The 23855-nt window shown below is 51.0% G+C and overlaps 1 protein-coding gene across 4 annotated transcripts in view; it reads right to left on the reverse strand.

The window, feature by feature from the left end:
• Poc1a (POC1 centriolar protein A) overlaps window positions 1-11378 on the reverse strand; it is a gene marked incomplete in the record, with an annotated part of 82886 nt that extends 71508 nt beyond the window's left edge. Inside the window, 6 exon segments of one of the 4 annotated variants that reach the window (XM_013507662.1) lie at window positions 216-331; window positions 1382-1489; window positions 4975-5154; window positions 5466-5637; window positions 6596-6677; window positions 10593-11367. In XM_013507662.1, the coding sequence (XP_013363116.1) occupies window positions 216-331; window positions 1382-1489; window positions 4975-5154; window positions 5466-5637; window positions 6596-6677; window positions 10593-10610 (676 nt within the window). 4 annotated transcript variants of the gene reach the window in all.
• Between the last annotated feature and the right edge of the window lie 12477 nt (window positions 11379-23855).

The following is a 23855-nucleotide window of genomic DNA, read 5'->3' on the forward strand; positions in this document are numbered from 1 at the left end:
CTTGGTAGAAGCCAGGAGGTAGCACACCCCGTCTCCCGGCCAGTGCTCCACACCAGGGTTGTCGCATCAGTCTATTCATCCGTGGCTATCGAACAGACCAAGACTCCCTTACCACCACCACTCTACTGCAGAGCCACAGCAGTGACCTAAATAGACAGCACCAACGCAGTCCAACCATGGCTGCCCCCAGGCCCAGAACACTGTGGGGCACTCACATTGATAATGCTGCAGCAGCCGGTGAGTCCGCACATCCCACACCTTCACAGTGTTGTCCATGCCGGCAGCGGCAACACATGTTCCACTGGGGTGGAAGTCCACATAGGTAACAAAGCTGAAAGACAAGGGATATCATGCACTACAGGAGGTCTGCTCTGCCACAGCATAGACCCACAGGTGTCCATTACTTTCCCATCCCTTTGTATCTGTTCATGCTGCTCCCTCAGACCCTAACACCTCTTTTCTGCCATGTTTCTTTAGCAATCGGCCACAGGAGAGCAAAAGGGAGTAGGGGAAAACACTGGCCAGTAGTGAACTAAAGTAGACATACCAGAAACCAAGTCCCACCATTCTGCGGGTGGTGGTACGAAGGGTCAAGGCCAGGAGCACGTACCACTGAACTATATATATCTCCAGCCCCCACTCCTTTTTTTTGGACAGGGTCTCACTAAGTTGCCCTTCAACTTGCAATCCTGCCTCAGCCTCCAAAGCAGCTGGGATTATAGGTCTTTACCACTGTGCCTATCCCATCAGCTTTTAAATACAAGTAGAGGTGGCTGTCTTCAGACCCAAAGGATCAGTTGGGCTACCCTGGGCCTCAGAACTGGAGCTGGTACTCTTGCTAGAGCTGACTCCAGCGAAGGTCTTGCAGCGGAGGAACAGGTCCAGCAGGGCCCTTGCCTATGGTTCCCAGCCTGAGAGGGTAGAAGCTGCAGTCCATTAGGTTGAGTCCCTCTTCAAACACAGGCTCCTCCCTTTCTCCATGAGAGTACAGTACAAATAGCCAGCACCTAAGGAGGCTTCCATTCATAAAGCCATTGCCACAGGTAACATACTAAGAAGCTCTACAATGCAGTTTGGGGTCTGAGTTCAACTGCTCTCAGACATGTTCCAATTCTAAGAACTAGAAAGTGAAGGCAGAAAAGAGAGGTCCAAGGAATTACATGGCCAGAAGTGAAATTGTCCATGGGACGGGGATGGGGCTTCTGTGCACAAAAGAAAAGATGCAGGGCCTGCACAAAAGGCATTAGCTGAGGAGTGAAGAGGCATGGCTGTCGCTCCTCAAGTCCAGCTCTGGAAGGCCACGGGCTCCTCGTGTCAGGATGGAGCTCAGGGTGGAGCTCACTGCTGGGCACCCACGGTGAGGAACAGCATGGGAACTCACCCGCCATGCTCACAGTACGAGTGGACGCACTCTCGGCTGGTCTTATCCCACAGCTTGACGGTCTTGTCATCACTGGCAGACACGATGAGCCGCCCGTCAGGGGAGAACCTGCGCCAGAAGCGCTGGTGAGCAGTTTTCTACAGCCACCTTCCCTGCATGCCTACTGACTGAGCAGGAAATGCCTAGGTTACATGCCCTGCCCTGACCCCTGAGTGGCCCCTTGAGTGGGCAGATGGTGACCCTCTCTGAGAGGGATAGGAGCAGTGTCTTCCCCACAGTAAGCACAGAGTAGCAGAATGCAAAAAAATAACCCCACAGTGCTGCCTGCCGGCACGCCGAGCATACAGGTGGTCAGGAGCCCCACAGCGGGAAGAGAACCTGCCCCCAGTCCTCTGAGTTAGCAAAATACAACTGCAAATGAAAAGGCATGGAGGGTCTAGGGACCATGACCCGAGACCTGCTGTGGCATGACACCTACTTTGTTGACCCAAGCCCTCACACTTTTGGGACCCTGACCATGAGACTTCTCAGAGCAGTCAGGGGCCTCCCAGGACTGAGGAATGCCCCCGCCCGAGGGAACAAGAACTTGCACAGGGTCCCCAGAAGAAAGTTCAACAGTCCCAACCTCTGACTCCCATAGCTTCCTAGTGTTTCCTGGCCAGCTTTAACCCATCCTCCAGAGCAGAGATTTGACAGGTATTGTACTTTGGGGTTTGCAAGGGGGACAGTACAATACAGGACATATATTTTATAAGAGTCACCCAAAGATCATATACAAAAAGAGAGTGCAGAAAATCTGTGCACACACTAAAGACCAAAGAATCCAGCTGAGGGCCTGGATCTTATAGCAATGTACTGCGTAAGTCCAGCTAAAGACCTAGAGCCCATAACAATGCCTCCCATGAATCCAACTGGAGGCCAAGAGCCCAAGACAATGCCTCATGTGGTCTGTTTCATGGATCTGCACTGGGAAGGCCCAAAGGTCAGTGGTAGAAGCTAGAAAGTCTGTGCCAGCAGGACCTGTGCTACCAGGCTGAGGGATCTACACTGGAGCCAGGAAACAATGCTCAAAGTAAGAACCTGAGCTCCCCTGAAAAGTACCACAGCCATCCACAGCAACAGTGAGGTGCCGAGCTCCTCCAGTGATGAGGAAAGCTGAGTTCCCATCCGGAAAGCCAATGCAGCAAGCTTCTCCAGGAGACTGAGCAATGCACCATCTTCCCCTCCAGAGCCAGGAAGCAATGTTCAGAGTACAGACCAGAGCTCCCCCAAAGTGAACCATAGCCATTCTCAGTGACAACAGTGTCCTAAGCTCCTCCTCCGACGAGAACAGCCAAGTTCATCAGGAAAGCCAGCACGACAAACTCCTCAGGAAAACCAACAGCTCCCTACAGCTTCCCAGCAGCTTCCCAACAACTTCCAACAGTTTCCCAACAGCTTCACACACTGCCCTCTCAGAGGCACACTGCCTGGCCTCCTAGGCCTTTTGAAATCTAGGCAGAAGCCTTCTTAAGCTCATAACTCGTGCATTCTGCATGCGCCTAAAACCAGCGCCACATGGATGATGCCAAGGTCCGCTGTCAGCTGGAGCAGTAGCCAGGCTTTCATCTCTCTTGGCTGTCGGGGTCGAGTGCCTGGATCGCTGAGCACTCTGAACCTGATTCTGTGGAACAAATTCTCTATGCTGCCGCCATTCTGGAACATGGTGCTCCGCGGCTTTCTCCTCAAAGTAAAATCTTTCACTTTTGCAGGTTTGAGGCTGCAAAAGGTGGAGACTTGCTGCTACTACTGATCCCCTCAGGCCATCTTTTCTATTCTCTTGTTCCTCCTCAGCAATTGGGATCTCCTCAGCTCTATCTTTGTAGTCCAGTTTTATAGGAGCTTCCTTTCTGGCCAAACTCACAATGTTTTAAATCATCCTGCTGGGCTCTTTGCTCTTGATTCTCAACATAAATCTGGCTAAAAGCCCCCAACAGTAGCTGTGCCACCACCTCAACATTCAAGTGCCTTGAAATTTCTTCTGCCCAACTACTCAGTCCACTGCCCTTAATCTTAGTCTCAGGCAAAGTCTCTGGACACAAGCAAAATGCAGACAAACTTTCTGCCAAGCCATAATACACATTGTCTGGAGCCCAACAGCCAGTGCAGTCCTTCTTCCCAGCAGACACCTCCTGAACCTGGTCTTTACTGGCAGGATTTCTATCAGCCTTCTGGTCTTTTGAGCTCTGACCAGAACCTCTCACACAGAGTAGCCTAAGGCATTCCAGCTCTACTCTTTCAGGCAACATCTCCGAACTTTTCCAAATTTTTCCCACAAGTCATTCCCAAAGACTCTTAAACCACACAGTCAGGTACAGTCACAGCAAGACCCCACTTCTCTGGTACCAAATTCGGTCTTGGTTACTTTTCTCTCGTTGCTGAGACAAAATACCCGAATTAATGAGGGAATGCCCAGAATTAATGAGGGAAAGGTTTATTTAGCTCACAGTTTGTGGAGGTTTCAGTTCATAATCAGCTGGTTCCAGGGCAGAGTGGCACATGGTAACAGTTCATGGGAGCTGAAGACAGTACAAGCAACAAGAGCAAAAAGGGAGGAGCAGCAGCAACAACCCTCTTTCCCTCCCTTATACTGTATTCAGTCTACCTGCCCCAGGGTGGGTGTAGCACTCACACCCATACTCCCAGCATTGGATCATGAATTAATCACAAACTCTTTTTTTTTTTTTTCTGTCTTTTTGAGACAGGGTCTCACAATGCAGTTCAAGCTGGCCTTGAGCTCACTTCATAGCTGAGGCTGGCCTTGAACTCTCAACAATCCTCCTGCCTCAGCCTCCCGAGTGTTGGAATCACAAACTCTAGAAGCCTGCTCCATGACTGCATGAGGCCTTGTGGGGACATCTAGACACGAACCATAACAACAGGAGAAAACCCTGTTTAAAAAATCCCAATAAGAGAGAAGTAGGCATATCAGCGTCTGCCAATTCTTGGATCATCAAAAGCCCTTCTGGTTTCCCATGTACAAAGCACAGCTCCCCCACTAAAGGGAACTCATCTGGCAGCTCTGGAGCAAAATCAGTCTGAGGCAGAGAGCACCTAAGAAGACAGTAGATCGGCCTCAAAAGCAGACTCAGGTTCAGAGCTCAGCTCTGCCACTCACCCACCAAGTCTGAGATGAGACACTGCACTGTTCTGAGCCTCAGTTTCCTCATCTGCAGAACGGAAATGATACCATCTGGCTGGCAGAGCACTCATGAGGAACCAGAAGAAACTCTAGAGCAATAGCCCTGACAGTGTCTTACTACTGACACTACAACTGCCAAGAAGTGGCTCCTGTTGCCTCGAATGGGGCTTCCTCAGCACAGATGTCAGAGGGTCACCACAGCTTAAGAAAGATTAAGCTCAGTAAAGCTTTCCAACAAATATAATGCAGGAACTATTACTGTTACCATTTCCAAAATGAAGAAGGCAAGGCTCAGGAAGATTAAAGAGTGACTAAAGAACATGCCCAAGGTCAAAAGCTGGTACCTAACACCCCGCTGTGTCCCGCTGAACCCCAAGCCCCTCCAAGTGTCTCCAGACAAGACAATGCTCACCTGGCACAGCGGACCCAGTTGATATGCTGGCTCAGTGAGAACAGGAATCTCTGGCGATGTGTTGACCATACCTTGATTGTCTTGTCATCAGAGGCTGTCACAAGGGACTGGCCATCACTGGAGAAGTGGACACTCCTCACCGTGGCCGTGTGTGCACGAAACATGGTGGATTCACCTTTGCTATGAGGACAGAGAGCCAGAGTCAGGAAACCTGTAATAGTGATGTGAGGGCTCACAAGCTTATCAAACCCCTCCCCAAAGTCAGTCCAGGTCTGAGCACCCCAATTCCCAAAAAAGGAGGCCATAACCTCCCCCATAAAGCAGAGCCCTGCTTCTCCCACCCCCACCCACATGTGAGCAGCATGAGGTAGCAGTCCTTTGAGTGGTGTACATTTACCACTATGGCCAGTCCAGACCCAGGACATGGGTTAGGGGCAGCTTTGGCACCAGGGACCCAGACCCTGTCAAGCCCTTCAAAGTCTGTAACTCACACGTTTGGTACCCAGATTCGGACAGTCTTGTCACGGGAGCCTGAGGCAAGCAAATGTCCAGAGGGGGAGAAGTTCACACAGGTGACAGCATCCTTGTGGCCTGTGAAGCGGTACGCACGTGCCTGGGGCTTCATGTGCCAGACCATGAGGCAGGAATCCATGGAGCCACTGGCTGGGGAGAACAGGTGATGCTAAGATCTTCGTCTCTAGCGGGCCTCAAGCCTCCCGAGGACACTGGGGAGGCAAGAGGAGCATCACGCCCATCTCTGCATTCCCACAGAAGGTCCCCACAGGGTCACATTCCACACCTCAGTGACTGCTGACTGGAAGTTTGCAAAGCCTACGGCCTGGCAATTCTCCGAACAGCAGGCTGACAGAGATCCTCACATGCCAGGCCTGGGCAGTACCCAGGGCTCTGGAAGAACTCATCCCTGAGGAGCCACAGATCACTCTACAGGCACAGGAGCAAGTCTTCCCAAGACAGGGGAGCCAGCGCAGCCCAAATAGCCTTTTACCAGTGGGAGGGCACAACTCGGTAAGAAGACTAAAGGAGATCCCCACAAAACCAAAAATGACTTCAGTTCCCTCCTTGCCCACAGCCTCAAGATCTTGACAACAGTATGAACAGGTGAGATGAATCTATGGGAACAAGAGAGGTCCAGCCAGGCAAGCTGTGTATGAGCCCACATGTGACCAGGGAAGGGCACCCAGATGCAGCGAAAGCACCATGGCGCTGCGCGCATTTCTGGCTCCGCTCAACACCCTTCCCACTGCAGCCTCTCTAACAAGGCGCACCACACTGCTGTAGGCAACGGTGGTGTCCAACACCCAAGGAAAAGAAGCTGCTGTTCACAGCCTGTGCCATGGGACAGAACTGAGAGGTGACTGGGACGTGTGCAGGGAAAAGCTCGACCCAGACTCATTCTCAAAGGCTGTGTAACCTTGGCAAGTTCGCCAACCTCTCTGAACCTTACACTTTTGGCATGTACAATGGAGGTCATGAAGCCCAGCCCAACAGTGGGCAGGGACAATCAGAACGCAGGCCCAGACAAAGCATCCACGTCCTTGCCAGGCTCTGCTCCCCATGTCACGTCTCGCTTCTTAGGGCTCAACCTAGTACCTTCTCTTACCCAGTTGCTTCGTATTGAAACTGAAGTCCACACAGGTGACAGCATCTCGGTGGCCTTTAAAATGCCTCTCCAGTGAGGGGTCCTCCTGCCAGAGAGCCAGAGTCAAATGGGTGAAGCTGGGTGAGGAGTGTGCTGCCCCGGGGCCAAGACTTCCTACAACAGCCAGCAGGGCTTAAAAATGCTCATAGTGGGCTGGGGATATAGCTCAGTGGCATAAGTGCCCACCTGGCAAGTGCAAGGTCGTGAGTTCGATCCCTAGTCCCACAAAAAAAAGCTCATAGCATGATTTGCATCCACAGAAAATCCTTAGGAAACCCCGAAAAGCTAGCAGAACTATGTAATGAATAAGTTCAACAAAGAAGTAGGCTACAAAATTAATAAACAAGAAAATGTGGTATTTATATACTATGGTACTACTCTGCCAAAAAGATAAACCTGAGGCATTTGTAGGTAAACAGATACACCTTGAGACCATAATGTTAAGTGAAATAAATCAGACACACAAGCTTAACTATCACATGGCTTCTCTTATAAGAGATACTAACATATATACACATATATATGTATATATATACACATACACATATGTATATACCAATTCAGATAGAGAGTGTGTGCAAAATGAAAGACAACTGGGAAGTAGAGAGATCTTTTTCAAACAGATAGGAGAAACAAGAGACACAGGGATGGGAAAGGAATGGAGGAAAAGGAGATGGGAAAAAAGAATTGAAGAAAGGAAGCAAATGAAAATACAGCTTTTGCAAACAGGGAGGGTACCAGTTGGAAGGAGCAGTAGAGGAAGAAACAGAATTTAAAATGTGCTATGTATATGTAGCAACTCATCACAATGAATATAATCATTGTGTACTGCAAACATTTACTGAAATAATAAAAATTTAAAAATCAATGCACAAAGAAATTAATTGTATTTTTATATACTCACAATGGACAACCCAAAAAATAAAGTAAGGAAACAATTCCATTTACAATAAATGAAAAATAAATTAGTTAGGAACAGTTAACAAAAGAAGCACAAGACATATAACAAAATTACTAAACTTCATTGTAAGAAATTTAAAACAACTTTAAAAATGGAAAGATAGCCAGGTGTGGTGGCGCATGCCTGTAATCCCAGCACTCAGGAGGCTGAGGCAGGAGGATTATTGTGATTTAGAGGCCAGTCTGGGCTACAAAGTGAGTTCCAGGCCAGCCTGAACTGCATAGTGAAACTTTGTCTCAAGAAGGCAAAAATAGTTGGGGATCTAGCTCAATGGCATAAGTGCCCGCCTGGTAAGCACAAGGTCCTGAGTTTGATTCTTGTTACAAAAAAAAAAGGTAAAAGCAAAACTAAAAAAACCCAACAAAAATAAATAAATAAAAATGGAAAGATTACCTATACTATGTATTGGAAGGTAATATTGTTAGGGTGTAATACTCTTCAAAATCAATCCAGATTCAACATAATTCCTATCAAAATCCCATGGGGCATTTCTGTAGAAACTGACAAGCTGATCCTGAAATCAATATGAAAGTTTGCCTAGTGTGCTGGCACACACCTGGAATCCTAGCACTCAGGAAGCTGAAGCAGCAGGATTGCTGTGAGTTCAAGGCCAGCCTGGGCTACACAGTGAGTACAATACCAGTCTGAAGTACACAGTGAGACCCTGTCTCTAAAAACAAACAAAAAAATCTGCCAAAAAGAAGAAAGATAGAAAGCACCTCCTCTCCATTTTTTGGTTTGTTTTCAGAGACAGGGTCTCACGGTGTAGTTCAAACTGGCCTTGCACTCACTATGTAGCCCAGGTTGGCTTCCAACTTGGCAATGCCCTTGCTTCAGCTGGAATTACGGACCTACACCACCATGCCCAGTCCCAATATCATTAAAGAGAACAAAAAAATAGCCACTGTTAAACAGCTCTACAGTTCCTCAAAAAGAGGTCCATCAATTCTGGGTAAATAACCAAAAGAACTGAAAACACATTTACCCAAAAACTTGTACACAAATGTTCATGGAAGTAGTGTTCGTATTAGCCAAATAATGAGTAAACTCAAGAGTCCATCAATACATGGATAAACAACAAAATATCAGTCATAAAAGGAACAAAGTGTTAATACACGCTACAGCAAAACAAGCCTTGAAAACTGTTAAGTGAGAGCCAGCAGTCTATTTTGAAAGTCCAAGCTAGTCAAATCTGTTGAGACAGAAAGCATGTGAGTGGTTATCAGAAGCTAGAAAGAAGGGGAAGGAGAGGAAAGGCAATGACTGTCGTTGAGTATGGGGTTTCTTACTAGCACGACGGAAATACTCTGAAATTAGAGCGATGATGGTTATATAACACCACGAATGTACTAAAACCACTGAACTGTACACTTTAAAAAGTGAATTTGCCAGGCATGGCGGCGCACACATACATGATCCCAGCACTCGGGAGGCTGAGTAGGGGGTCACCAAGAACCTGGACTACACACTGAGTTCAAGGTCAGCCTGAACTACATAGGGGGACCCTGTCTCAAACAAACAAAAAGCTGAAAAAAATAAAAAGTGAAATTCATGGCATAAAATATCTCAGTAAAGTTATTTGTTAAAAAGCCCAAACAGATGACGCCGAGCATGGTGGCACATGCCTGTAATCCCTGCTCTCGGGAGGCTGAGGTGGGAAGACCATTGCGAGTTCGAGACCAGCCTGGCCTACAAAGTGAGCTCGAGGCCAGCCTGAACTGTATAGCGAGACCCTGTCTCAAAAAAAAAAAAAAAAAAAAAGCCCAAACAGAAAAACACAGAGGCCTTTCAGCACCTTTCATTGCAGGCACTGGATCCTGCACCCTGGATTCTTCCTTAGACTAGTTAGTGAACACCTGGGTCTGCCCTAGCCCGCTCCCTGGTTTCATCATCACCGCTCTCCACCCTGTCCAACATCGGAACAGTACAGGCACTCTGCCCGCTGCTTAGGAAGACCACAGCAAGCGGCTGTATCTTGGCACTTGAAGGATTACACCCCATTCATGCAAATACAGTGTAACTCCCTCCTCCTCAAAGGTAAGAAACCTCAAAGAAGCATTTGGGGTGCTCCACAGAGCCCAAAAAGTCATGGGAAAGGGTGTCCCTGCGTCAGAGCAAGCCGCTGCCACCCCACAGCTCCCCGCCAACCATCCACCCGAGTTCCTCTTCCAGCAGGGGGAGTGGCAGAGGTGGGAGGACCTCCAGCACAGCAGCAAGCACCCACTCATCCTCTGATTCTCATCTGAGCCTCTTGGGAAAGCAAGGTTCAGACAATGTCCACCCCTAGGCTCTGGAGGAGAAACAAGTTTCGGTCCACTCCTGAATGGCGGGTCGCCTAAAATCTGCCCACATGCAATTAGTTCCCTGCACGTGGGCCTCACTGGGATGGAGCCCTGCACTGGGGATGGAGGTGGGGAGGAAAGCACCGGATCAGCAGTCAAAACGTCAGCGTTCCAGTTCGGGCCCTCTGTCCAAGTCCTCCGACGCGTCAGGAAACCAGACTACGACCCTGAGCGGTCCAGGCCCGTAGGCTGCAATCTCTCCAAAGGACTCCGTCGAGGGCTCCTCTCCGGCATCGGCAGGAACCTGGGACTCAAAAGGAGTCTCGGACCAGGTCATACAGCAGGCCGGGGCTTCTCCCGTCCATCACAAGGGGGCGTGGCTCAACGAGACCCCGCCCCGCTACCCGCTGCTCAGGATGGGGAGACAGGCTAGAAAGGTCGACCCCAGGGCCCGGCCACCTGGGCGGTGCTGTGCTCGTGCCTTCCTCGCTCAGGCGTAAAGCCCGGCGGCAAGGACTTGGCTTGCCCCAGTACCCCTGCACCGGACCAGGCGCGCGAGGGGCGCTCCGTCAGCGCCCGGACCCAGCCCGCCGCAGACCGCAACCCGGCGTGGCGCGGACCGCCTAGTCCTCTCGAAGTCACTGCTCCGACCAGCCAGGCGCCCAGCGTCCCGGAGGGAAACGGGCCCCTGGCGGCCGCCCCCACAGGGACTTACCGGGCAGGGCGCGGCCATGGCAGGCGTCCGAGACGCCCAGGGTAGCTGCAGCGGTAGTTGCTCCGGTTCGTTTTCCGCGCCCCCAACCGCCGCCAATAGCAACGCAGGACGCGCCGCTGCGCCCCGCCCACTTCAGTTAAAGGAGAAGCACCTTAGCTTTCTACTTGCGGACCGGAAGCAGAGCTCTTCGGGAGACGCTACGCCCTCCGCGACCAAGTCCGCCAAGTCAATGAACCCACAAACCGCGCTGCCAGAAGTCTGTGTCCACGATCACTCCTTCCTCTTGAGAATTTATAAAGCTCGGACGAGGCCTTTCCCACCACCCCCGCCCGTCGCCTGCTAACGTCACCGGAAGCGCAGCCTTTTGGGAAATGCAGTGCCTCGCCGCCGTCACATCCTAGCGTCCGGGGTATGGGAAAACTACACTTCCCGAGATTCCGATGGGTGGGCCGTTCTTTATCACCCGAGCGACGCCCTTATGGAGGCCGGAGAAGGACATGTGAGTGGCCGTTTAGCGTCCCTAGAAGAGGGGCTGGGGATTTAGCTCAGCGGCACAGAGCCTGCCCGGCAAGCGCAAGGTGGTGAGTTCGATTCCTGGTGCCGGAAAAAATAAATAAATAAATAAAGCAATAGAATGAGAAGTGATTGAGAGCTAGTTATTTGCTCCTCTCGAACTTTGAATTCCGCCTTCCGAACGCGTTTAAGACAAGTGTAGATCCACAAAAACATGGGTCACTCGGAATCACGACTCTGGAGACACCTAGATTTGACTCCCAGTTCTCTCCCGATTCGCTGTGACCACCGGAAAAATGTCTGTGCTCGGTGGACTAGCTTCCGGGTTTGTGATTGAGGGGAGCGGGAGGTAGCCGACCTTCCGCAGTAGCCGTGGGAGGAGGCAGTACCGCGGCCGGGCCAGTAGAGGCCGATCCTACACCCTTTTGCGGCCCGGTGGCCCGGCTGTCCTTAGACCTTTCCTCTGCCTGGCCTCCCAGCGGGCGTATTCCCGGTTTGCATCGGATCCTGACCAGGTTTGTTTTGCAAGATTCAACAACTTCCCATCGCCTGTCCTGGACAGGCAAACTCCTCCAGACTCCCACAGTATTAGGATTCGTCCACACCCAGAGGCTTTTTACCACACACCAAGACCTGAGTCGTCCCTGGACGACTGCAAACCTACCTAGGTTCAGTAAACTCAGACTGGCACAGGGCAGGAGCATCTCTGATTTGGACTTGGAAGATCTGAAGCCAGACGTAAGAAACGGGCGTGCATTTAATCCCACCCTAACCATGATGTGGCGGCGTGGTGCCTTTATCTTAGCAACGTTTGGGCTAATTTAAATTAGACACTATGAAACTCTTAAAACAAATATAGGGAGCGAGGATATAGCTCAGTGGCATAAGTGCCTGCCTGGCAAGCACAAGGTCCTCAGTTCGATTCCCCGTATGAAAAAAAAAAACAAATATACTTGCTACACACCCACACACACACACACACACACAAGGTCCTGAGTTCGATTCCCCGTACGAAAAAACAAACAAAAATACTTGCTACACACACACACACACACACACACACCCTGAAGTTCAGCAGTGTTCAAAGGATAATTTTCTAGTCTCGCCACCAACATGTCCATCACATTCAGCTCTCTTGTGTACCAGCCAAACATTTAGAGGGGAAAAGTTGCAGAAGAAAAAAATTTGGAAAAATATATTAGTACAATGAATACATCAGGTATATTGATAAATATATCAATTTTTGGGTGGTACTTTTAGTTTGGGGGTTTTGTCAGTTTAATTACAGAGTATAAGCCTCCAGTAGGACCAGACGCTCCCAGCCCCCAACCTACTTGCCCGCAGAGACGCTATTCTCAGGGGAAACTCAGCTCAGCACCACAGCTGTCATCTGCAAGCACAGGATGTTGCAAAGGAGGTAAGAAAGCACAAGGAATTTTTCAGGTTCCAGGACATCTGGAGACATCTGAAAATTTACACCAGACCTTCAAGGACTGCCCACTGAGGTGCAAGATAGCCAGAGAAACTTGACCACAGGTGTCCCCTAATGTCCCCTGCCTTCCTTCCATCCCTATAAAGGGGTACACACCTCTCTTTGCTTCCTACAGAGGTCTTTTTGCTTCCTGTCTGTCTGCACCCAGGCACAATAAATTCCACTCCTATGTTGTCTTTACACAAGCCTGGTGGTCTCTGCTGATCTCCCCCAACCCCTCGAGCTATGTGTTACATGGGGTACTTGTGATCTATAAGGGCTTGTACTTTAGAAGACTGAATTTAGGGAAGCTTATGTAAAATGGTTTTCAGACTAGGCATAGTGGGGCATGCCTGTAATTCTAGCACTCAGGAGGCTGAGGCAGGAGGATTGCTGTGAGTTTGAGGCCAACCTCTGCTACATAGTTCAAGGCCAACATGACCCTGGCTCCAAAAATCAAAAATAAATAAATGTTTTTTTAAATAGCAGATTTGCTTAAACAGAGAGTCATTGGATGGCTTTACTCACACTCCCACTCTTCCGAGATTGCTGTCTTCTGTATCCCTACCCATCAGGGAGGAGAAGCTGGGGACCCTGTGCTTGACCGCCTGACTCATGCCACTTCCATTAGATCGGACCCCAGTCCTGACTGAGGGCACCAGATTGTGCAGAGTTCAGTGCTGGAGGAGTCTCAGTGTTGGGAGGAACTCTTTATGTTAAGGGTAGCTGCAGGGGAGCATCCTCTTCCTGTGCCCCTGAAGCAGGGAGATCTCCTTGCTAGGACCAAGCCCACAGGCAGGTCCGCATGGCAGAGCCTCGTTCTGTCGTCACTCCCCATCCCTCTACCCCAGGGCCAAGGCCATCACAGCTCAGCACAGGGAAGAAAGGACCAAAGGCTGGACATTCCCCACTGCGCCAGCCTAGCCTGCCGCCGGAAAGCCCCATTGGTACAGCCAGGCCGCCCTGCTCCCACTGATGGCTGACGTCTGAAACTGAGCAGGGCAGCGCGGGGCTTTTCCCAGGGTTGGGCAGGTCTGGAGAGGAGCACAGGCCCGGCCGCCTCCAAGCTGGGTGAGCTAGCAGGAGCCATAGTACCTGTCCCAGCCTGCGTGGTCACAGCTGTAAAGTAATCATCACCATACACTGTCGTGACTGGGGAGGGAAAGTCCATGAGCTATCAGTTCATGTCTGAACTTGATGTTAAATGGTCACTTGATACGAAGTATGTGACCTCATGCTTTCTCTGCTCCATTGATCTGGCTGACACTTCTCTGCCTGTAACATCTCTCTCTGGTCCAGCCACACTGACTTTCTCATTGTTCTTGAACAAGAATGTACCAGCCAGAAGTGGGGCGTGGTGGTGCATGACTGTAATTCCAGCACTCGGGAGGCTGAGGCAGGAGGATCACGAGGAGTTTGAGGCCAACCTGGGCTACATAGTGAGTTCAAGGTCAGCCTGAACTATATAGTGGAATGTACCAGCCACACGCCCTTCTCGGCACTCTTACGCTGGCTCCCTTGGCAGTGTCCTTCACTTCCATCAGGACTTTGTTCAAATGTCCCCTTGGGGTACCCTTCCCTGACCATCCTACTTAAAATGCCAGCCCACCCCTCCCCTTTCTCTGCTTTATTTCCTTCCCAGTAATTTATAACCATCTGACACACTGGACTTGTTTGACTGTTGTCTTCTCCCCATGAGAGTGCCAGCTCCAGGGACAGAGACGACTAGGACGCAGAAGAGGAAGGGCGGCGCAGGCAGGCAGCTGACTCAGCAAAGGTCTGGTGACAGGACTGAACACGGGGGTGGTGGGCAGGGACCAAGGTGGAGTCGAGAACGAGGCCGAGCATAGGCTGCTCAGTGCAGACAGGATGGCTGGGTTAGTCTTAAAGGGTCAGGGGGCCACAAGTCCTCTCCTAGAGCTGAAGTGAGTCTGAAGAGATGCCCCCTACAGATGGGTCTGTGGCTCTAGGCCCACCTGTTGTGACAGTGACCCTGCAAGACACCCTCCCCAGGAAGTCCCACAGCAGGTCTGGGCCTCAGTGGTACCATCTGTGGAATGGGCATGCCAGCTTTCTCTACAGGCAGGTCATGCTTTCAGAATGAGAACTGGTCCAGTGAGGTCATCAACCTTCAGCCTCAACCAGGCCTGGCCCTGCACCCAGTGGCCGTGGTCACTGTAGTAAAAGGCCTTCACTGGTAGGGACATTAGAGTGTCCCTGTGGGTGAGCAGCCAGCCTGGGCCTGTTCTTCCACATTTCAGGAAGTGGGCAGCAGGACTGGAGCTGCCAAAGGATACCTGCAAATCGTGGTGTCACAGAACCAGGCTCCCTTGGGAGCAGTTCCCAGGAAGTGTGTGGACACAGAGTGGGCCAGTGGCTGTACTCCTCACTACCTGCTCAGGAGAGCTGGGAAAGTGTCTGTGTGCCAAGTCCTCCTCCCACATCTCACCAACCCGACCCATGTCCCTCCTCCCGGCCCTCCAAGGTCCCATCAGAGGCGCCAGGCCTCTTTCACAATACCCAGGGAGAGGGGAAAGGGCCGGGGTGGCCCATCCGGGACAAGAGAACAAATCCCAGAAGATGGAAGTGCCCCGCCTTGGCCCTGTTCTTATGGGCTGAGAGCAGGGTGCGAACACGTGGCTGGACTCGACGTTGAGAACCTTTCCAGTAAATAAAGTAAATGGAGCCTTCTTGAAACAGCGGATCTCAGTCCTGGCTGCCATTTAACGCCTTCACAGGGAAGCCCAGACACCAGTTTTAAAGCGCTTTCTGGGTGACAGCAGCGGGGGTCAAGGCTGCGAGTCACCGCTCTAGACCAGCACTGATGGCAGGAGCTTCTGGGGCGATGGGAACACTCACCCGCACTGCCCAAGGTGGTAGCCACTGGTCACATTTGATTACGGGACACTCGGAGCGTGGTCAGTGTGGCTGGGGAGCTGACTTTCTGATCTGATTTCATCTGAACTCCCTCAATGTACATAACAGTGCGGCTAGTGGCTACTGTGCTGGTCAGCGTGCTCCAGCCGTGGTCTGGCTCTGTGGCTTCAGGCAAGGCACTGAGCCTCCTGGCTTTGGGGGGGGGGCATGGTGCCTGGTCCACTGTAGCTGGGCAACTTTTCGTCCCTGTGCCCTGCTTCCCTAGCCTAACCCTAGGGACCTGGGGCAAGGTAGATGCAGGCCACAGGTCCTTGTGCCCTCCCAAGTGTTTGGGGAGGGAAGATGTGGCCGGATGCTCCAGAGGCCAGAGGGTGATAGCACACCCTCCTCCACAGAGCCCCCAGTTGTACTGCACAGAACCGGCTTGGAAGCAGGCTGTTAGCAGGAAAGTAACAACTCTAATTTACTACAGAGTGACTGTACACCAAGGCACATGCAGTCTTAACTACAACTCCAGGAGCAGTGTGGTATTGTGCCCATTTTACTGATGGGAAAACTGAGGCACAGAGTTAGTAAGTGAGGCACCAGGTTTAGAATTTACCTGTCTGCAAACCTGAACCTATAATCCTAATATATCCAGGGAGACAGACTAAGAAGCCTGAACCAATTCAGGCCCCAGTGGAAACTAAGAAGGCTTCAAGATTTGCCCCCTATAGGAGAAAGGGGTGCTAATACTGGATGTAAGCAGCTAACCACACTACAATGTTCTTTGTCATCTTGTGTTTTATAATAAACTATCAAATAAATTTAGTGTCTACTCCATAGCAGAGCAGCCTCTTTTTAATATCAAAATGACTTTGTTTATTTCTTTTGAGACAGGGTCTTGCTGTGTAATCTAGGCTGGACTTGAACTCACATTGTTGCCCAGGCAGGCCTTGAACTTGCAACGATCCTCCTGCCTCAGCCTCTTGAGTGCTGGGATTACAGTGTGTGCCACCATACCTGGCTCAAAATGACAATCTAATAATGGGCTACCTAACTCCAAGTTGGGCTGATACCCTGGAAGATGTCCCAGTTTGTACTCTGGTGGTAGCACATACTTCTTAAAACCATTCATCAGTTGAGAAGCAGAGGCATAAGGGAATCACTCAGCTGGTCATTAAGTGGGGCCCGTCTGCCAGGCCCAGGCCCACAGGGGCCTAGGGGCCAATGCTTCCAGCATTCGTGAGGGAGCTGGTTTAAAATGCCGGTTCTTGCACCTGCTGTGGAGTCTGACTCTGTGGGTTGGGGTTGGGGGCAGCCAGGAGCCTGCATCTGTATGAAGCCCCTCTTAAAATGCTGACACGGTAGTCCAGGGACTCAGGTAAGAAAGCATGGCCTAGCCTTGTGGTCAGGAAGCAAAGGGACTCTCACCTGGCTGTGACGGTCTACCCAGAAACAGGGCTGTGGTCCCAGCTCTGATCCCACCGTGCTCTGTGATCTCATCTCAGGCCTCAGTTCCCCATTTGTAAAATAAGGGCACCGGCTTCTCGCAGATGAAAGAATGAAGTGTTTTGTGGCAGAAATCAGAAGGTCCTGAGTCAGGAAGAAACTGGAATCAGACTTGTCCTCTCTAACCCACTCTCACCTGGCCCTGCCGGACCTGAGGCTGGTCCCACTGGGCAACTGGGGGAAGGAGGTCAGCTAGAGGAAGGAGGATCACCTGTGGCCGGGTGCGTGGGAGGTGCTTGTGGTCTCAGAGGACGGGTGAAGCTGCAGGACTTCTTGGAGCAAGGCGTATCAAGGCTCCGTTGTTTCCCCTTCCTCATCACACCATGCCAGCCTCCTCCCTGCCCCTCCCATGAGCCAAGCTCAGGTCCCCCGAGGGTCTTCGTTCTAACTGCCCCTCTGCCTCGCCCGTTCACTCAGATCCTTGTGCTACGGGTCTATGGTCTTTCCAGCCTCTGTCTGAACATCGCCTTGGAGCCACTTCTCCCATCCCAGCCCGGCACTCTTGCAGGCCTCCTTGTTTATATGGCGTTGGGCTTACCCTCTGTCCCTCCCTACGATTGTAAGCTCCCAAGGGAAAAGCCCATGCCCTGATGGCCACTTGTGCCATGTCAGGCACTTACCCCTGGCCTGGCCTGGCCTGGAAAAAGTTCACCCAGACTTGTCTGACACATCAACCTGTGGAATCAACGGGCTTGAGTAGCACCAGGAAATCCCTCCTGCCATCCACAGCAATGCCGGGGCTCAGGGAGGACTTCTTGTGGGGTCGGGAATGGAGAGGTCAATTCCACAGGTGTGTGTGGGATGTGGCTGTGTCCCCAGCCCTGTTCTGGAAGCCACACTCTTACAGAGCTGCCAGTACATGCCAGCCCCTGTGCCGGGCTCTGTGGAGAAGCGGATGACTAACACTGAGTGTCTGCTTCAGGGAGGACAGACGGGAGAAGGCACACCAAGTAGGTTGGGCTCAGTGAGTGTCTCCATAGGGCTCAAGCTCGGCACGGCAACAGGAAGGAGGAGCAGTCCTGGGGCGGGGAGGGGAAGCATCTGGGGGATGTTGAAGGACAGCCTAGGATTTCTTCCACAGCAATCCGTGCACCTGGGCCCTGGAAGGGAAGAATTTGGAATGGAGGAAACAGCTTCTCCAGGTAGGCATGACGTGTGGCCTCAGCTCAAGAATTGTGGCCCTGGCTGAGTGTGGTGGCGCACTCCTATAATCCCAGAACTTGGGAGGCTGAGGCAGGAGGATTGTTGCAAATTTGGCACCAGCCTTGGCTACAAAGTGAGCTCGAGGCCATCCTGAACTGCATAGTGAGACCCTGACTCAAAAAGACAAAAAAAAAAAAAAAAAAAGAAGAATTGTGGCCTCCCAGTCCACCTGTAAAAAGCCAAGAGGCTTGCCGGTGACAAAGGCTTTCCTATAACAAGTCATTTCTGCATCCCACAAAGACTCAACCCTAACAAGTAACTCACATGCTCAGGGCCACACAGCCAATCTAGGCAGTAGTCAGACCACTACCTATACCTCTGGGCTGAGTTCTAGGAGAAAGGAGCTTGGCCTCTGGTCCTGGAGGAGGACAGAGGAGGCTTGCTTAGCTGTGGGTGATTATGCCTGCCAGCCTCCCTGGGGCTTTTGCCACGGCTTCATCATGCAAAGCTCTTCTATGGCTCCCCATGCCCTCAGGGTTAGGCCAAGTTCTCCATTGGCACCTGCTTTGCCTCTCTCCTCTCATCTGGTATCCCACCCCGCTAGGACCAGCCGCAGGCCATACTGCCTCAGCTTTGTACCTTATCTGCAATGCTACCTCCGCCTGGAAGGCTCCTGTGTCAGGCATCTCAGAAGAAATCCTGCTCCCTAACTGTGGGTCAGATGTCCTCACCCCTATGGCTGGCTTCCCTGTGGACCTCACGGAGCTCGGGCTGCTCAGGTTCCCGTAGCAGATCCTCCTCTGCAGCTACAGGAACCTGATCTTATTCTAGCTGAGGGCTCACGTGCTCCTGCAGGGAGAGTCCTGTCAGTTCCTTCTGTCTGTCTTCGTCAGATGGGTAAAAGTGTGCACAGCTGCATGTACCCGTGTCAGCACGTGTGGCCAAGACTACATGCATATGTCTGTGTCTGTGCGTGCGTGCACGCCTTTGTGTATCCATGACTTTGTTTCGGGGTGTATGTGTGTGTGTGGTTGTGTCTTTATGTGCATCTGCGGGTCTGTGTGGTCATGGCTGTGTCTGAGATCTGTGAGGTTGGACATGTCTGTGTAGGTGAATGTGGCCTGGTGAAACTGTATCTGTGCCTGAGTATCTTACTTGGGATTCTTTTTTAAGTCAATCCACAGAAATGACTCAAAGGTCCTTTGTTTATCTGGGAGGTGGTTCTAGGGAACACTGGGAAAGTGAAAGAGGGAAGGAAAATCAGCAGTAGTGGGTGTGTTCCTAAGTAAGTTACCACAGTGGGTAGCCAGGGCCAATCTCACAAGGGGCTCTGGGCCACGGCACAGAACATGTCTGGGTCCACCCTGCTCAAGGGGTGAAGGAGTTGGGCTTATCCCCCCATTCACAGAAGGTACTGTTGGGGCCTGGCATTTACAACCTTCCTGATGCATGTGTGGCAAAGAAAGGCCTTGGGCACAGGGTCTCCAGCATTGGCTGGAATCAAAAGCAAAGAACCCAGCAGAATGATTTAAAATGTTGTGAGTTTGGCCAGAAAGGAAGCTCCAGTAAATCTGTGCAAACATAGAGCAGAGGAGATCTTGATTGCTGAGAAGGAACAAGAGAATAGCAAAGATGGCAGAGGCATCACAAGAAGCAGCAGAACTGTAGTCTTTGCAGCCTCAGAGTTGCAAAGGTGAAAGACTTTGTTTTGAGAAGACAGCCCCAGAGCACCTTGTTCCAGAATGGTGATAGCCTAGGGAAGTTGTTCCTTGGGATTTGGTACATAAGCACTCGATGGCCACAGCCAAGAGAGAAGAAAGCCTGGCTACTGCTTCAGCTGGCAGCAGACCTTGTCATCATGCACATGGTACTGGTTTTAGGCACATTCAGAGTGCAAGAGTTGTGGAGTCAGGAAAGCTTCCTCCCAGGTTTCACAAGAAGCCCTGGGAGGCCAGGCAGTGTGCCCCTGTGAGTGCAGTACGTGAAGCTGTGAGTGTGAAGCCAGAGGTGCAATGGAGACCCCAGAAGTTTGGAGAAGCCAGGAATGTGGGTCATGTGAGGAAAACTGCAAGAAGGGAACAGAGTCTCCCCAGAGAGAAGCCGTGGGAGGTACAACCACCAGAAGTGCTGTAGAGTTGGGGCCACCCAAGCCCTTTGGCGCTCATAGCTTGCCGTAGATTGCTTTGAATGCTGGACATGGAGCTACAGGACGTAATGTTTGCCCTGCTGGATTTTGGACTTGTTTTGATCCCATTCCTTTGTATCTCCCTGTTTGTAACTTTTGGAATGGCAATGTTTATCTTGTGCCATTGCATGTTTGAGGTGTTTAACTTTCTTTTCATTTGTAAAAGGGCTCACAGCTAAGAGTTTGCCTTAGGAGAGTTGGGATTTGGACTTTTCAGCAATGCATGTTAGGACTTTGGCAACTCTTAGAGATGGACTAAATGCTTTTTGTGTAAAGGGATGTACATGAGTCTTTGCGGGGCCAGGGGTGCAATGTTATGGTTTGTTTCTAGTTTTCCCACCAAAGCCTCATGCAGTCATAGGTGGGGCTTTTTCAGAGGTGACTGGATCTAGAGTGTGTGAATCTTAGAATTGATTCATGGTGCAATGCTAGGATCAAGGGCACTAGGATTAAGGGTGTGAGTGCTACCCACCCTAAGTACCCTGGATAAGATACTAATCCAGTATGAGTCTTTTTTTAGAGGGTCTCACTATGTAGTGTAGTCTGGTCTTGAACTTACTTATGTAGCCTAGGCTGGCCCTGAGCACACGGTGATCCTCCAGCCTCAGCCTCCCAAGTGCTGGGATTACAGGTGTGTGCCATCACAGCTGGCTTTTTATTTTTATCTTCATGAGACAAGGTCTTGCTGTGTAGTTCAGCCTAGCCTTAAACTCACTATGTAGCTAAGGCTGGGCTCAAACTCACAGCAACCTCCTGCCTTAGACTCCTGAATCTATTTTAGCTTGATGATATCTATAAATACCTATTTCCAAATTAGGTCCCATTCACAAGTCCTAGGGGTTAGAATTTGAACTTATCTTTTGGGGACACACTCTAGATCATAGGGTTGCTGTCAGGCCCTCCACAGAGTAAGCTCTTGGTAAATGGTGACTTAAACGAGAAGGGCAGGTGAGAGGCTGAGAGAACTGAGGCTGGCAGACTCTTCCTCCATATACTATGTACTCATACATGCATATATGTGTGCGTCTGGGCAGATATACCAGCTTGGGAAGTAAAGCAGCACTTGCAGAGCTGCACCCAAGAGGGCTGGCACAGGTGACTCAGGGCCTGAAGGTCGCCTATCTGGCATGGCCAGGCTCAGGGCAGAATATCAGCTTCCTGGGTGGAAGGGCTGCTGAAGTCAGTTTTGCTCACCAGAAAATCCCTTGGGAAACTTAGGCAAGGCCACCAGTGACATCATGTGCACAGTCACTGACAGCCCCGCCCCAGGCCAAGGCCACTCACATCCACAGCTTTGGCACGATGAGAGATGGCTACGGGGTGCTGCCAGCTCCACCATTTGGGGGACAGGAATCAAGCAGTGGTGTGAGAAATAAAACAGTGGTGGGAAGCCCAGTGGTGATTATGGCAGCCAAACACAGAGGAGCGGGTCGGAGGGCTCTGTCCTTCCCCTCCTCCCTCCCCATAACTCCTGTACACCTAGCAGCTAGGCAGGCCCAAGCTAGATTGTCCCTACAGCTGCCCAGTGGAGCTGCTCCAAGGCCCAGCCAGGATCAGAGGAGACTGGGTGAGAGAGGACAGACCTGGCCTTGTTCTGGCCCAACTTCTTTTTTTTCCTCACTATGGTTCTGGGAATTAAACTTAGGGCTTCACAAACCCTAGGAAGGGTTCCACCACTGCACTATATTCCCACTCCTTTTTTTAAAAAACCTTTTGAGACAAGGTCTCATTAAATTCACTAAGTTGCCCAGGCTGGCCTCAAACTTTTTTTTTTTTTTTTTTTTTTTTTTTTTTTTTGTCTTTTTGAGACAGGGTCTTGCTATGCAGTTTAGGCTGGACTTGAACTCACTTTGTAGCCCAGGCTGGCCTCGAACTTGCAGCAATCCTCCTGCCTCAGCCTCCCCAAATCCGGGAATAAAGGTGTGTGCCACCATGCCTGGCTTTGTTTTGTTTTTTGAGACAGGGTCTGCTATGTATTTCAGACTGGCCTTAGATTCACTGTGTAGCCCAGCCTGGCCTTTAACTCACAGCAATCCTCCTGCCTCAGCCTCCCAAATACTGGGATCACAGGTGTACACCATCATACCCAGCGCTAGCTTCAAACTTTTGATCCTCCTTGTCTTAGTCTCCGGAGTAGCTGAGACTATAGGTGCATGCCACCATGCCCAGAGAACTTTCTGGTTTCTGCTACAGGACACCCTGTGAGCTCATCAGGTCGCTGTGGGAAGCTGGGTGAGCTAAGTTCATCAGTACTGCCATGACCCCTGGGCAGTGAGTCAGGAACATTTTGTGCTGCAGGGACAGGATACCGGTTAGTCCCTACTCTGTCCCTATGCCCTCTGAGGACATCAGACGTGGCCTGGGACCAGAAAGTTCCCCTGTGATGGCACCCACAGATCAGGTCTGGCTGGTCCAAGAGTCCCGAGCTTCGGCCCTGCCGAAGCCCTGCAGGCTGCTCCATGCTTCACATAATCCCCACCCAAGGTTCCAAGGCCTGCACTCAGTGCTGGTGATGAAGCCGGGTACCCCAGTACACAGCCTTTGCCTCCCGAAGTTGAGAAGAGGTTAAGGAGATAACAAGGTTCAGATGGACAGAGGGAGGCTGGGCACAGCTGGGGAGGAGGAGTGGGGGGGGTGGGAAGCTATGGAGGTCAGGAAGGAGCTCTTGGGAAATCAGGAATGCAAGGACAGGGAGTACAGAGAGGTAGAAAGAGGCTGGATTATAAACAGAAGGGACAGCAACAGCACAGGGGCAAGGTTGGGATTCTCTGGGCAGATTTAAGGGCCTGAAACATCTGGTGGGGATGTCAGTAAGGAGGGCTTTGCACACTCCTGTGAGGACTTGGCTTCCAGAAGAGAGCCATGAGAGGGCTCTGAGCACAGAAGGAAGCCCACGCAGGTTAGGATTTAGAAAGATGGTTTTGACTGCTCTGAGATCAGTGGTTTTCAGTGTGTTCAGTGGCAACATCAGAAAAGTTGTCCGAACACAGACCCTCAGGCCCCTGATGAATTAGGAACCACAGGGTCACACAGTCCAGAGATTGCCAGGACTCAGCAGTGCAAGTGTCTCTGGGTTTTGTTTATTTTTTGTTGTTGGGTTTATTTTATTATTTTTTATTTAGGCTTTGTTTTGTTTTCTCTGGTGCTGAGAATTGAATCCAGGACCTCCACATGCTGGGCGAATGCTCTGCGACTCAGCTACCTTCCCAGGCTCCAAGTGCTTCTGGAAAACTCTGAGTCCACCAGACACCCCCAGATGCTCTCAGGACAGGTCCTGTGGTCAGGTGCTTGTGGGAAACAAGGCACCTTCAAGTGGTTCTTCTACCCATAGCCACTGCTGGCACACAGCCTATTGAAAGCTCTTGCCAAAACCCACAAAAATGAAACCAGTTCACCTTTGTACAGCCCGGGTGATTTATATAATATGCTTTCCCAACTTAACTGGACTGTGGAACAGCCGAGAACGTTCTATAAACATTTAGTCATGTGGAAAAATGCCAATTTAGTGTATTTTGGTTTGTTTTCTCTGGCTCCCACTCTGTACCTGGTACAGAGTGATCAACCACTCAACAACTTCCCTTTG

This window comes from Chinchilla lanigera, unplaced genomic scaffold (assembly GCF_000276665.1).
Source record: "Chinchilla lanigera isolate Chin_1 unplaced genomic scaffold, ChiLan1.0 scaffold00131, whole genome shotgun sequence".
Classification (NCBI taxonomy): Eukaryota; Metazoa; Chordata; class Mammalia; order Rodentia; family Chinchillidae; genus Chinchilla; species Chinchilla lanigera.